Source organism: Furipterus horrens, unplaced genomic scaffold (assembly GCF_987537825.1).
Source record: "Furipterus horrens unplaced genomic scaffold, mFurHor1.1.pri manual_scaffold_13, whole genome shotgun sequence".
NCBI lineage: Eukaryota > Metazoa > Chordata > Mammalia > Chiroptera > Furipteridae > Furipterus > Furipterus horrens.
The window spans coordinates 52687815-52701595 of record NW_028327183.1 but is presented as its reverse complement, the minus strand read 5'-3'; the positions used below and the strand labels follow the sequence as shown (position 1 = coordinate 52701595).

Sequence of the window (13781 nt, the reverse complement as noted above, 5' to 3'; positions counted from 1 at the left end):
AATGACTGAATCAACAGAAGATAAATATTCCTATGGATCCTGTGATTTGTGTACACACCAATCCTGCACTATTTCTGAGAAACATTTTCTGGATTCATGCTCAGAAGGGGCAAATGCCCTCTAGTTGGCTGCAGTCACCTCCAGCACCTACTACGCCAGTGTTTCTGTTGCAGTCACAGTATACTCTCACCCCTATGGTGATACAACCAGTGACCATCACCACACAATTGCAGACATTATAGCACCTGGCCTACTACATGAACAGAGGCAGAGATTCCCTCCAATAATATTAGCCTCTGTTTTCAATACAGAAGAATATTTATGTTATTCCCAGGTGCACTTGAGTTTGTCATTGCTACCCTCTCCTTGGACTAATCTGAGTGTGTCCTGAAATTCACAGCATTAAGACTTCTCCTGAGAACTAGAGAGCCCACCATCTTTACTAGGTGGATAGGAGCAGGAATGCAAATATTGGGAAAAAAAGTTGAGTTCATTTATGCACCAAATTATCCCCACGAAACAGAGACACTGATACACAAATAAAAGTTGTTCATGTCTTTACCCTTCTAGGGCCCAAAGCTGTTTATATACTAACCCACACCATGAATACAGCACCTAAGATAAAAGAAAAGTTAGGAAAATCACTTCTGTTATTGTTTAAACCGAAGGGAGATTAGTCTGACAATTATTGCATTTGTCATTTGGACACTGAAAAGTTATCCCTGATATATAAAAACAGCCTGTCACTGAGAAAGGCAGTCCTTCTTCAGGCTGACAGCTGAACTCAGATGACATTCTCTGGGCCAACCTGGGGTCAGGTCAGTTCTACAACTAATGACAGTGTTTCAAGAGTTAAAAAGTTAGGCTCTTCCTAATTTTCTCCACCAAATCAGGGGACAGTGACCTTCTGGGAACACATGATACTGCTGATTCATGCAATCTATGGGAACCCTACAGGTGGTGCAGGTGAAATACCTTCAGGGACAGACATATACAGTGATGTGTATCTGGAAAAGAACTGGATATCTAAAATTAGTTCAGCATGGAAACATGAATCCGATATGAAAAATTTTTATGCGGAACCTCCTAGTGCTGTTTTTGGCTGGATGGAACTTGATTCAGGAAAACAATCCTTCGTAGAATTTCCTACAGAATTGTTAAATAAATGAATGAAATAAGCCCTGTACATTTCCCAAACACGAAAGACCTTCTGTCCATGTGAAGGTAGGTTAGAATTGTGGCTAAAACATCTCGCACATTAACTGCATTCATAACGCCTTCTCCTATGTGAAGTCTCTCCTCATAACCAAGGCCAGTGATAGTATAAGATTTTCCACATTCCCTGCAACCCTAAGGCCTTTCTCTTCTGTGAACACTCAGATGATACTGAAGGCCACTGCTATGGATGAAAGATTTCCCACATTCGCTGCACTCATAAGGCCTTTCCCCAGTATGAACTCTGCGATGGCGATAAAGGTCCTGATTCAAGATAAAAGATTTCCCACATTCGCTGCAGTTATAAGGCCTTTCCCCAGTATGAACACTGCGATGGCGATAAAGCTCCGAACTCCAGATAAAAGATTTCCCACATTCGCTGCACTTATAAGGCCTTTCACCTGTGTGAACCCTCTGATGGCCTTTTAGAACTTGCTTTCGCATGAAAGATTTCCCACATACGCTGCATTCATAAGGTCTTTCCCCAGTATGAACTCTGCGATGGCGATAAAGGTCCTGATTCAAGATAAAAGATTTCCCACATTCGCTGCAGTTATAAGGCCTTTCCCCAGTATGAACACTGCGATGGCGATAAAGCTCCGAACTCCAGATAAAAGATTTCCCACATTCGCTGCACTTATAAGGCCTTTCACCTGTGTGAACTTTCTGATGGCTTTTTAGAGATTGCTTTTGCATGAAAGATTTCCCACATTCACTGCACGCATAAGACCTTTCGCCAGTATGAACTCGCCTATGGGAATTAAGGGCCTGCTTCCAGGTAAAAGATTTCCCACATTCATTGCATTTATATGGTTTTTCACCTATGTGAACTTGCTGATGTGTATGAAGGGAATCCTTATAGGCAAAAGATTTCCCACATTCACTGCACTCATAAGGCCTTTCACCAGTATGAATGCGCCTATGGACATAAAGGCCCTGACCACTGGTAAAAGACTTCCCACATTCACTACACTCATAAGGCCTTTCACCTGTGTGTAATCTCTGATGATAACGAAGGCCACTGTCATAGCGGTAAGATTTCCCACATTCGCTGCACTCATAAGGCCTTTCACCTGTATGAAATCTCTGATGATAACGAAGGCCGGTACTACTGCGATAAGATTTCCCACATTCACTGCAATGATAGAGACTTTGTCCAGTGTGAATTGTCTTTGGATAAGAAGAAGGAGAAATTTTGGTAAAATATTTTCCACAATCATGGCACACAAAATATGGTCTTCTGGTAGAAACTCCCTTGTTCTGAACATGTGTATGCTTGCAGCGAACAGCTTTTTTACAGTCACTCAGGGTGAAATAATGTTTTCTTTGAGTAGTCACTCCAGGCATCAAGTTGCTCTTTGGCCCCTCTCTGGTGTGAGTGGGCTCGAGTGGGGATTGTACTGACTCTGAAAGAATGTCCGGTCGAACCTCTCTACAGGGAAGAAACTTCTGGGACACATTATAATTGCAACCCTTGGCAAGTGACATGCTGTGCACCACTCTCATGGAAGTCTTTTCTCTATCATGGAGGTCTCGGTGCTCGTGACACTCTGTACTGAAATAATATCGTTTTCCACATGCCCCACATCTCAACAGCTTCTGAATGTGCTGTGTTTCCTGCTTCTCTATGAAGTGAAAAACGTCTCTCCAAACTGCCCCACAACTCTCACAGGGGTGGCTCTTCTGTGAAGACAAAGATACCTTGCAATTCTTTGCCTCGGACACTCCTACAGAAACATCCTGTTCATTCAGTGCTTCCACATCCTCTGCTCCACAGCAGCAACCTGAAAGAAAGGAAAAACTTGTGAAGGGTATCTTGTCTTTAGAAGAAATATAGTCACCCTGACCGCTTTGGCTGAGTGGATGGAGTACCGGTTGCTAACCAATGTGCAATGGTACAATTCCCAGTCAAGACAAATATCTGGGTTGCAGGCCAGGGCCTCAGTTGCAATGCAACCACAAATTGATGTCTCTCCCTCCCTTTTTCCTACCACCCCCTTTCTCTCAAAATAAATAAGTAAAATCCTCACAAAAATTATAAAAGAAGAAATATCTTCATCACAAACTGACAGCATTCACACCTTGGCATGAATGTATGAAACCATTTTCAATACAATTCAGTAGCACACTGAAGAAATAGCCATTTAATAGTCACAAAAGTAACTCAGTGGTGGTGACCTAACCAAGCAATAGACAGAAGCATGGAATGAAACAGAGAGGATAGTCAGGGAGTTCTCGTTGTGCTTACTCAAAAGGATTCCTGTAGGACCTTTCCCACTGGTGATGTGAGGCTGTGTAGAATCCTCTCTATTAACTCAAGCTTGTCAACCTCCGTTGTACCAAAGCCTATAATTGTCAAGGACAAAACAATGGTAACTGCACACACCAAGGGTCTGCAAGCATAAACCAATGTTACAGGGGAGAAAAAAATAACTACAAGAGAAATAGTTGCGGGACAAAGTTTAGAGAAGTCAGGATGATCTGTGGGCTCGAAATGGCAGTGAAAATGAAAACTTAGAAGTGAGTAACTGACAAACTCTCAACGAAAAACAAGGAAGAGAGGAATGGGCTGATGAACAGGAAATGGCGATAAAATACTTATGAACAAAATAGATTCCTAGCTATGACTTCAACAAAGCCTAAGCGTGAAAACATTTCCAACAGCACTTTACGAGGCAAGACTAGATCTAGGTCCAGTCTGGCGTGGATGGAGTCATGTTACTCTGCGGAATCACAAATGATTCTTCCCTTAAATCCCAGTGGAGTAAAACATGGAATATAGGCCATATAACTTCAACGAGAATAAGTGAAGACATGGATGGCCAGCACTATGATAGGACAACAAAGAAGAAAGTGATCACAGAAAAACATTTTTGTGAGTGAGTTCAGCAACATGCTCAAATAAGAAGTATGACAATTTTCCCTTCTTCCAGTACAGGTAGACAGCTACCAACAGACTAAATCCTCCACAGGGAAGGGGAATTAATATTCAGTTAAGACAAATAGAAAATCAGACCGGACATGGTGGCTCAGTTGGTGAGAAGGTCATCTCCATACACCAAGGTTGTGGGTTCGATTTTCAGACAAGGCACATAGAAGAAGCATCCCATGAATGCATAAATACCTGGAACAAAAAATTTATTTTCTCGTCTACCCCTTTACCTGGTGTTTCTAAAAGTAATTAATGATCATCATCAACAATAATACCAAAACAGCAAAGGAACAAAGAACACAGAACCTCACAGAAAGTATGACTGGGGTGTGGGTTACCAAACCCATTTCAAGATGGTTAGGATCAAAAACAGGGGTCTCAGTTACCTTTGTGAACCACTGTGATCATGCTAGTTGACTTTACTCAACTGTTTTGTGATAAACACTGGAAATTTTCTTTTTTCAGAATCACAGAAGCCCTTGCAACATCTGTGAAGCTCCCACAGTTTACTCATAAGAGGGCCCTATAGAGTTTCTTGGTATGAAATCCAAAACAAATCTCTTTGTCAACAGCCTAGACCTGGAAAAACACAAAAAATCAAGTTGTCCCCAGCAACATTTGCCACCAAAGACTCTGAAACACCCAACTATCAGTGAAAAGAAATTCTGCGAAAGCAGATTGTACTTGTACAAATTTTGTCATTCTGACCTCAACTCACATAGCTTCAAGGAGAGCACGCCGCTGGGACTTGTCTTAAGACTGACACACAACAGCAACTGAGCCAACCACACACCCAGATGTGATGAACTATTTCTCTGGCCATAAAATTGAAAGGAGTTTCCGCTTCCTCTAATGTTTAGACATCATTACATAGTTAAAATAAATGCGACATATAAGGCCACTACCAAGAGAGCATAAGAATTTTTGAATAATCAATACCAAAGGAATGAAATTCTATGGAAACCTGATAAGGAATCCAAAATATTTACTTTCAAAAACATTCATGAGCCACCAGAGAATGCAAATGGACCCAACGTAAAGGAGATACTGACACAGGAACAATACGAGAATATCAAATATACAGAACAATATACATATAATAAAAAAAGATATAGTGCCATGGCCAAATTACATGGAACAAATGAAAACTGTAATAAAAATTGTTAAAATAAGTCATGGAAAGAATATGTCATTTGAAAGCATCAAGGTGGAGAGAAACAAAAATAAAAAATTTAAATGTGGCCCTGGCTTTTATGGCTCAAGGATAGAGTGCTGGCCTAGAAACGAATGGTAACTGGTTTAATTCCCAATCAGGGCACATGCCTGGGTTGTGGGCCACATCCCTGGTTGGGGCATGTGAGAGGCAACCACAGATTAATGATTCTCTGTCACCCATTCTCACTCCCTTCCCCTTTTTCTAAAAATAAATAAATAAAATCTTTTTTAAAAATTGAAAATGTGGCAAGGTCAGTAAAGTAAAACGATAAAACGACAAGGATACCTGCTCTTTGCATTATGGGAATCAGTGTGTGTGTGTGTGTGTGTGTGTGTGTGTGTGTGTGTGTGTGTGTGTGTGTGTGTGTGTGTGTGTGTGTGTGTGTGTGTGTCAGAGACAGAGAAAAGGCACACAAGGAACCAGATAGGTAGAACATTTATTTTAAAACACTGAGAAGAAGACTGACTTCCAAAATCTGAAAAAAAGCTCTGAATAATTAAGTGAATGCCTACTCACAGTTTCCTGTACAGGTTCAAAGCAAGCTGGACTTCACCAAGAAAGAAAAACAAAAGTGTCAAAAATCAAAGGCACAGAGAGCTGTGAAAACACAAAGAAGGTAGAAACTCCTTGCACACAGGGGCATGCCTCAATAAGTGTATCAGCAGATTCCTCTGAAGAACACTCGCAGACTAGGAGATTATGAAAATATTATATTTAGAACAATAAATGAAAACAATTAATATTTTATCCAGAAACAGTTTTTCAGAAAGAAATAGTTTCCCAGGAAAACAAAAACTAAGCAACTTCACTGCCACTGAACCTGACATATTTAGGAATGGCAAAAAAACTTCTTGAAGATCAAATGAAACAGTACTAAATAGAAACTCGAAACTAATAAAAGTGAAAATAAAATTAAATTCACTATACAGTAGCACTGGATTGGTGGAATGTATATTACACAGCTATCATAAAGATTTAAAATTCAATCTAGTAAAAATAATGAAGCCACCATTCTGTGCCCTATTAGAGACACTATATATAAGTTGTGAATTGTGAAATCAAAAACAAAAAAAATAAATATTAAAAAGATCTGTGGTAAAGACTCAAAAGGTAGAATACTGGATGCAGTTAAGGTCTTACCAGTATAAAATAAACTTAAAGAGAATGAGGGGTTTTATGAAATCTTGAAAATTAGCAGCAAAAATCATTTTACAAGAGACAAAACAGTCAAATCACTATAAAATATCATCAAAAATAAGTGAATATAAAAAATACCTCAGGGCATAGTATATAAAAACATAATCTACCACAGCTTAAGTATAAAATGCAATTTTAAGAAGAAACTTTATAGTGATGTTTACATTAAAAAAGAAAGAAAATATCTGAAATAAATAACCCATCAGTACAATTCAGAAAACTTTAAAAACAACAAGAAAGTAAACTCAAACCTAGGAAAAGAAAAAAGGAAATTGAGAAGACAAAAAATGAATATATCTAAGAGCAATATTTTGGAAGATACATATAATTCGCAAACCTCTAGTTAGACTAAAAGAAAGGACTCAAATAAGTTAAAGAACCATTTGAGACATGTCACTGCACCCAATACCACAAACCACAATACATCATCATGACAGTTACTGGCACATGACATAACCCTATGAAGAAAAAACTGTCAAATTCCCACAGTAATCTTCTGAAATTAAAAAATATTCAGAGCTCTGGCCTGGTTCTAATACACCTAGATTGTAGAAAAATACCCCATGAGGAAACACGCATTCGGCTATGAATGCAGATATGATTGGAACCATGGAAAAATGTTTCCCTTTTTCCTGTGTGGCAGGCTCCATTCTTCTCTGAAATCAATAAATAAAAATTTTAACAAATAAGCAGGACTTCCTGCCAAGACAGAGGCTTAGGTCCACACGCTTATCGTCTTCCACAACAAGATCACAACAACCTCAAAGGTAAAAACCACAAAAACTACAAGAAAATGGAATTGCATGGATGCCAAACAAAGACATAAGGAAGCAATACTCATCCTGACAGACAGGAGGGACGAAGAGGATGCAGTGCAGCATCAGCATTTGCAGCAAGGCAGTGCTGTGGAAGACCAGCGGAAAGAGCAGTAATACATTAAAAGCATCTGGAGAGATACCTGGGGAGTGAGCTCAGGACCAGACTGGTCTGTGCAGCTCATGACTCCAGTGCCAAGACAATAAGCCTCATTGCTTCTGACTCTCTGAAAATCAGTGGGGTTTGAGGTGGAGGAAAAATCTCTCTCTCTCTCAGCATAGTCCATTTGTGTAGAGGCCCTGACATTCCTAGAATGTGTGCAAACCCAACCACTCTCAGAAACACAACCAGGGCAACAGCTAGAGGTGTACCACTTTAAATGAGATGCAGGAGTAAGTGCCATTGTTTTCTCTGAGATCCATCCCAGACATACAGCACCACAACATGATGAAATAGCTTGCCCCGCACTGACGAATATCTAAGGCTCTGCCACTTACAATATAACTGGTGCAACAGACATACCTAAGAGGGAAAAAGAGGAAGGCTGTTAAGTTGAGAAGACAGAGAAGAATGGCACAAAAGAGGAAGCATTCAAGGTTCTAGTGGGAGAACTAAGCAATGAGGAGATAGGCAACCTAACAGAGAGAGAGTACAAAACACTGGTCATAATGATGGTCACAGTCTTGAGGCAAGAGTAACTACGATAAATGCATATGAGAAGAAATGAAGGCTACTTAGTGAAATGAAGGAAATACACAAGAAACAAAGAGAGAAGGGAAGGAAGCTTGGGTTCAAAACAAAAATTTAAAACCTCATGAAGAAATAAACACTCAACCAGTACAGAATCAAAAAACAAAAATTGAATAAACAAGAAGAAGGAACTTCTGGGACAACTTTAAATGTGTCAACATATGAATCATAGGGGTGGCAGAAGAAGAGAAAGAGCAAGACATTGAAAACTTATATGGAAAAAACAATGAAGAAAAATTTCCTAACTTAGTAAATGAAACAGACATAGAAATTCAGCAAGCACAGAGAATCCCAAAGAAGCTAGATCCAAGGAGGAACACACCAAGACATAGCATAATTAATATCCCAAAGGTTAAAAAGAGAGAATCTTAAAAGCAGCAAGAGAAAAGAAGAGAATTACCTACTCCTATAAGACATCAGCCCTGGCTGGTGTGGATGAGTGGATTAAATGCCACCTTGTGAACCAAAGGGTCGCCAATACAAATCCCAGTCAGGGCATATGACTAGGTTGCACGCTAGGTCCCCAGTTGAGGGCTCGCAGGAGTCAACCACACATGAATGTATCTCTTCCTCTTTTTCTCCCTTCCTTCTCCTCTCTTTAAAAATAAATAAATAAAATCTTAAAAAAAGAAAGAACATTAGCTGATTTCTCAAAAGACACTCAGCAGGCAAAAAGGGACTGGCAACAAGTATTGAAAGTGATGAAAACCAAGGATCCCCAACCAACATTACTCCATCCAGAAAACAATCATTTAGAATGGAATGGCAGGTAAAGTGCTTCTCAGTCAAGGTAAAGCTAAAGGATTTCATCCTCACCAAGCCATTATTATACAAAATGTTTAAGAGACTTATTTAAGAAAAAGAAGAGGCTCAATACTGTGAACATTAATATGAGATCAAATTCAAAACTATCAACAGAATCTAAAACACAAACACAAACACAAAACCCTAAGCAAACAACAAGAAAAGGAACAAAATCACAGGCATGAGAATCATTGGGAGGGTTATCAGATGCAATGGGAAAGGGTAAAATGGGGAAATGGTGTAGAGATTAAGAAGTATAATTGTTGTATATAAAATGAACAGAGGGATGTTAAGAATATACAGGAAACGCCCTGGCTGTTGTGGCTCAGTGGATTGAGCGTCAGCCTGAAAACCAAGTGTCACTGGCTCGATTCCCAGTCAGGGCACATGACCAGTTCGCATGGCCAGGTCTTAAGTTGGGCGCACATGAGCAGGAACCACACATTGATGTTTCTCTTTCTCCTTTCCCCTCTCTCTTAAAAAAAAAAAATAAAGGAGAAGAACATATAGGAAAGGGTGAAGACAAAGAACATAGGTATGTCCCATGGACATGAACTAAGAAGGGAGGGACACTGGAGGAAACTGACATGTGGGTGGAGGGGACCAAAGGGGAAAAAAACTCATAAAATTGTACCAGCATAATCAATAAAATATACTTAGACAAAAACAAAAAATAAATTAAAGAAATACATAAATAAATGGAGAAAACTGACTGGACACAAAATTCAAATTACAAATCTGAGTTCCATTTCTACATACTAATCATAAATTATTTGATAAACAAATGAAGAGTCATGGCCAGGTGGGTCAGTTTCTATATTCCAGGACAGAGAACCCAAATACGTTGCTTGGGCACATGTAGGAGGTAACCCATCGATGTTTCTCTGTCACATAACATGATTTGCTCCCTCTCCCCCTTACTCTGTCTATAAAATCAATGTACATAACCTAAGGTCAGGATTAAGAAGAAAATAAAGAAATGAAGAAGATAGTAAACATTATAATGGCATCCAAAACAATAAAATACATATGAATAGGTGAAAATCTGAATATTGAACAGGACAATACAGTGTTTAAAGAAAACAACGGAAAGGCAAATGCTTGAAAGACAGCTAGTGTTCATATTCAAAATTAAATTTAAATTTTAAAATTTAATAAAGATAAAGTGTCTCTAGTACCCAAATCAATCTACAAATAAATGCAGTTTTGTAAATTCCAATGGTAGTTTAACACAAATCTAAAAAGAATCCTGTGGGGTATAGAGCCGCAAAAAACTTTGATAGCAAAAGCAATCTTGAGCAGCAACAAATTTTGTTAGCATCTGACTTCCTGACTTGAATCTATTACAAAGCCAAAGAACGAGCGTGTTATTAAAATCAATACAGAAAAACAAACCAATAGAATAGCACACCACAACAAGTAATAAACACAGGCACTGATATTCGACTAATCTTTGACTAAAACTTCACGGCATAAAAAAAAAAAAAAAAAAAAAAAAAGAAAAAGATTTTCCTAGCTAATGCTGCTGGGAAAAACAGATAATTACATGTAAACCACAAAAGTGAAAATCACTGATAAAAATTAGTTGAAACCGTATGGAAAATTAAATGTCAGTCCTAAAACTTAAAATTCCTTCAAGATAACCTAGAATAGATGCTTTAGAGATTTTTATTTCATTTTCACCTACATCATAATTTTTGTAAAGGATTTTGTTCATTACTTTCCACGATGAGGAAGAGAGGAAGATAGAGAGGGAGAGATTCTTTGATGTGCAAGAAAAGCATCAATTTGTTGCCTGTCCCACACCCCCAACTGGGGACCCAGCTAGCAACCCAAGCCTGTTCCCTGACTGGGAATCCAACCGGATGACATTTTGGTAAAAAGGAAGACGATCAACCCACTTACTGCTTAGGGCTGAAGATTAGTTTTTGAAATAATCTTCTAAACATGACAAAAACCACAATGCAAAAGAGCATATATAAGCAGTTGAACCTACAACAAAGGAAAAGGCTTCTCTACAGAAGAGCAACGGAAAGAAAAGGCAGCCCTGCCCAGTGTGGCTCAGTTGGTGTAAGTCACCCTGTAATCCTACAGGTGGCCTGTTGGATCAGGGCACTTGACTGGGTTCCTGTTTCAGACTCTGATTAGGGCTGGAGAGATAAGCAAAGGATCAATGTTTTCTCTCGCATATTGATGGTTCTCTCTATTTTCCCTTCCTTCCTTTCTATCTAGAAATAGAAATTGAAAAATGTATTAAAAAAAGGAAAAATAAAGAAGGCAAACTCAGAATGAGAGAAAACACTTGCAGAATGTATACATGTATGGCTTGAAGATGCTGTAGATTACGTTCAGAAAATGTGACGTAAATTCATTTACCAGTAAATACAAACTTATGTCAACACTATTCTGTAGGTTATTAACAAAGCAACGCGTGAGTCCATAAAAAAAAAAAAAAAAATCTACGTGACTTATTTAAAATTACTTTCTCACTAACACTAGCAACCAGCATCTGAGCTTCCTGCAAAACTGGCAACAACAGACTTGCTAAATGCGGGGTTGGCAAAAGCATTGAAGGAGCACAAAAACAAAAGCAAAATCAACATTTGAGAGGGAAAATTATGTCAATATTAAAAGCATGTATCACTAGGTGAAAAGGCATCTATTAAATACACATGATGTTCAAAATTCATTAGCCAAAAAAGATGCAGAATTTCCCAAATATGTACAAATGACCAACAGGAATAGAAAAATAGGCATTTTTCTCACTAACCAAGGTGGTATTCATTAGTCTCCCTGCAACATTACCAACCACAAATCCTTCCCTACAAGTTCAGTACTTCAGGAATTGCTATTCCAGGGGGATAAAAGGGAAGTGCAAACAAACCACACCTACCAAGGGAAGCAACTGCTCAGAAACCTGGAAAATCAAGCAGTGCTTACCGCCCACATGTGAGGAGAGAGCACCCCCTAGAGAACAGGGGACATGGGAAATGCAAGGCCAAGTCCATGTAACTGGCCAAAGAGAGGGTCTTACCCAGCGAGGATATAAGGTCAAAGTTCTCCAGCATCACACCCAGGTACAGGCGTCTCTGATTGTCATCCAGGAGGCACCATTCCTTCCTGGAGAAGTACAGGGCAATGTCCCCAAAGGTCACACCAACCTGTCAAAAGTTAAACAAATGACCTCAGCAGTCTTATCTGAGAACTGCCCCACTACTTTTTACAAATCGTCCCCACGTTCAATTTCCTCCAGGGCTCCCCAGTTCACTGTGAACACCAGGCCCTGATACCAGCGCTGGCTGCACTCTCATCAGTCCTATTAATTAGTGTTAGCACCTTCATCAACAGCGGCTCGCTTGGGGGACTTTGTGGGCAAAGAGCAGATGAATGCCATATAAGCATTGGGCCATAACTGTAGGGTCCCATTCTTCCACACAAGCAATGCCACTCAGTCTCCCAGATCATGTCTCAAAGTCACAGCCAAACACGACCTTATGCTTTACACTTAAGTCCCCAAAACAGGTACCGGGCACAGTCATCTCTCACTTCCTCTGCTAGTGCTCGCCGTTGTGGAATGTCTGCCTCCTTCACGTCTTCAGAGCACAGGTCCTCTCCCTCAGCTGTCACCTTCCTGCTCCGTAGCACACGTACATCTCCGGACTCACCCAAAACTAGGCATATGGCATCCAGAGGGCTTGTCCTGTTCCAGCAGGATACGGAATAACCCGTTTTCGGACGGATCCCACAGCCCGGCAAAGGCCCGAAATGGGATCTGAACTTCTCCCTTCCTGCCCGCTGCTCTTTGCGTCAATAATCAAGACCCAGATACTAAGGGAATTTTAGATACAAAAACCTCGTGTTCACTCTGCACTGTAATTGCTGTGTGTGCAGAAACCACAACACTCTTCCGATGACCCTCCTCATGATGTCTGACGCGAAGCCTGACGAGACGCGGCACAGGGATGTAGCGTTCGTGCCGTGAGTCTGTGAAGGAGGGAATGCGGGAGGCCGCGCACTCACCTCAGAGAGGCGTCTGAGCGAGGCCGCCAACCGTCGCTGTCGGGGAGGCGGGAAGGTAATGGCGGGAGGCGAGCACACCAGGGACAAAGCGGTCCCTCTCTGGTTCACCCTGTCAGGGTCGCCCAGCTCCTTACTCTCGTGTGTGCTCCGTGGACCAGGACTCAGGCGCCGACTCCGCCCCCCCATTTTCAGCAGCACCCAGAGACCGAGAGGTTCAGAAAACGTGGTCAAACCGAATTTGGGGGAAGATAGGGTGACCCCTTTTGTGCCGGAAGTCCCGCCTTACCCGGTGAGCGCCAATGGCAACGCCTTGTGCGAACCTTCAGTGGCTGGGAGGGGCGTGGTATTCCTCGCATGGTGTTCTGGGTAATATGGGTTACGGAGACCAAAGTGTAGCTGGTCTTTTTCTAAGATCCCTTCAGCAAAAAAAAAATCTTGATCCGCCGCTAGGGTCCATGGGACATGATAGGTCGTCACAAGACATATCACGAAAGTGGCTAAAGAAGTTTTCATCTTTTCCTGGCACTTTGACTTGAGTTCATCTCAATAAAAACACATTATCTGAGGTCCATACAGTGAGTAATAATGTAAAAACAAGAAAATAGTGACTCCCAAACCAGTAGAAATGTTACAGAAACAGGGGTGTTCCAAAAAACCCCAGAGTTTGCAGCTGGGGTATGGGGAGAAGGAAGCAGCTTTCAGAATGTCTCCACATGCCTGAGGCCGGTGGCTAGTGTCTTTTTTTATGCAAAATGGCTTTAATGCATCCAAAGCCTCAGGTAGATGGGAGGAGTCTTGAACCAGGGGATGGTATGGAGAAAGCACACAGAA

General features: G+C 40.6%; 1 protein-coding gene across 1 annotated transcript in view; it reads right to left on the bottom strand.

The window, feature by feature from the left end:
- Window positions 1-722: 722 nt before the first annotated feature.
- LOC149995298 (uncharacterized) overlaps window positions 723-13781 on the bottom strand; it is a 55408-nt gene continuing 42349 nt past the window's right edge. Inside the window, 1 exon segment of the mRNA XM_090259173.1 lies at window positions 723-2385. Coding sequence (XP_090115299.1) covers window positions 1147-2385 — 1239 coding nt within the window. The 3' untranslated portion in view covers window positions 723-1146.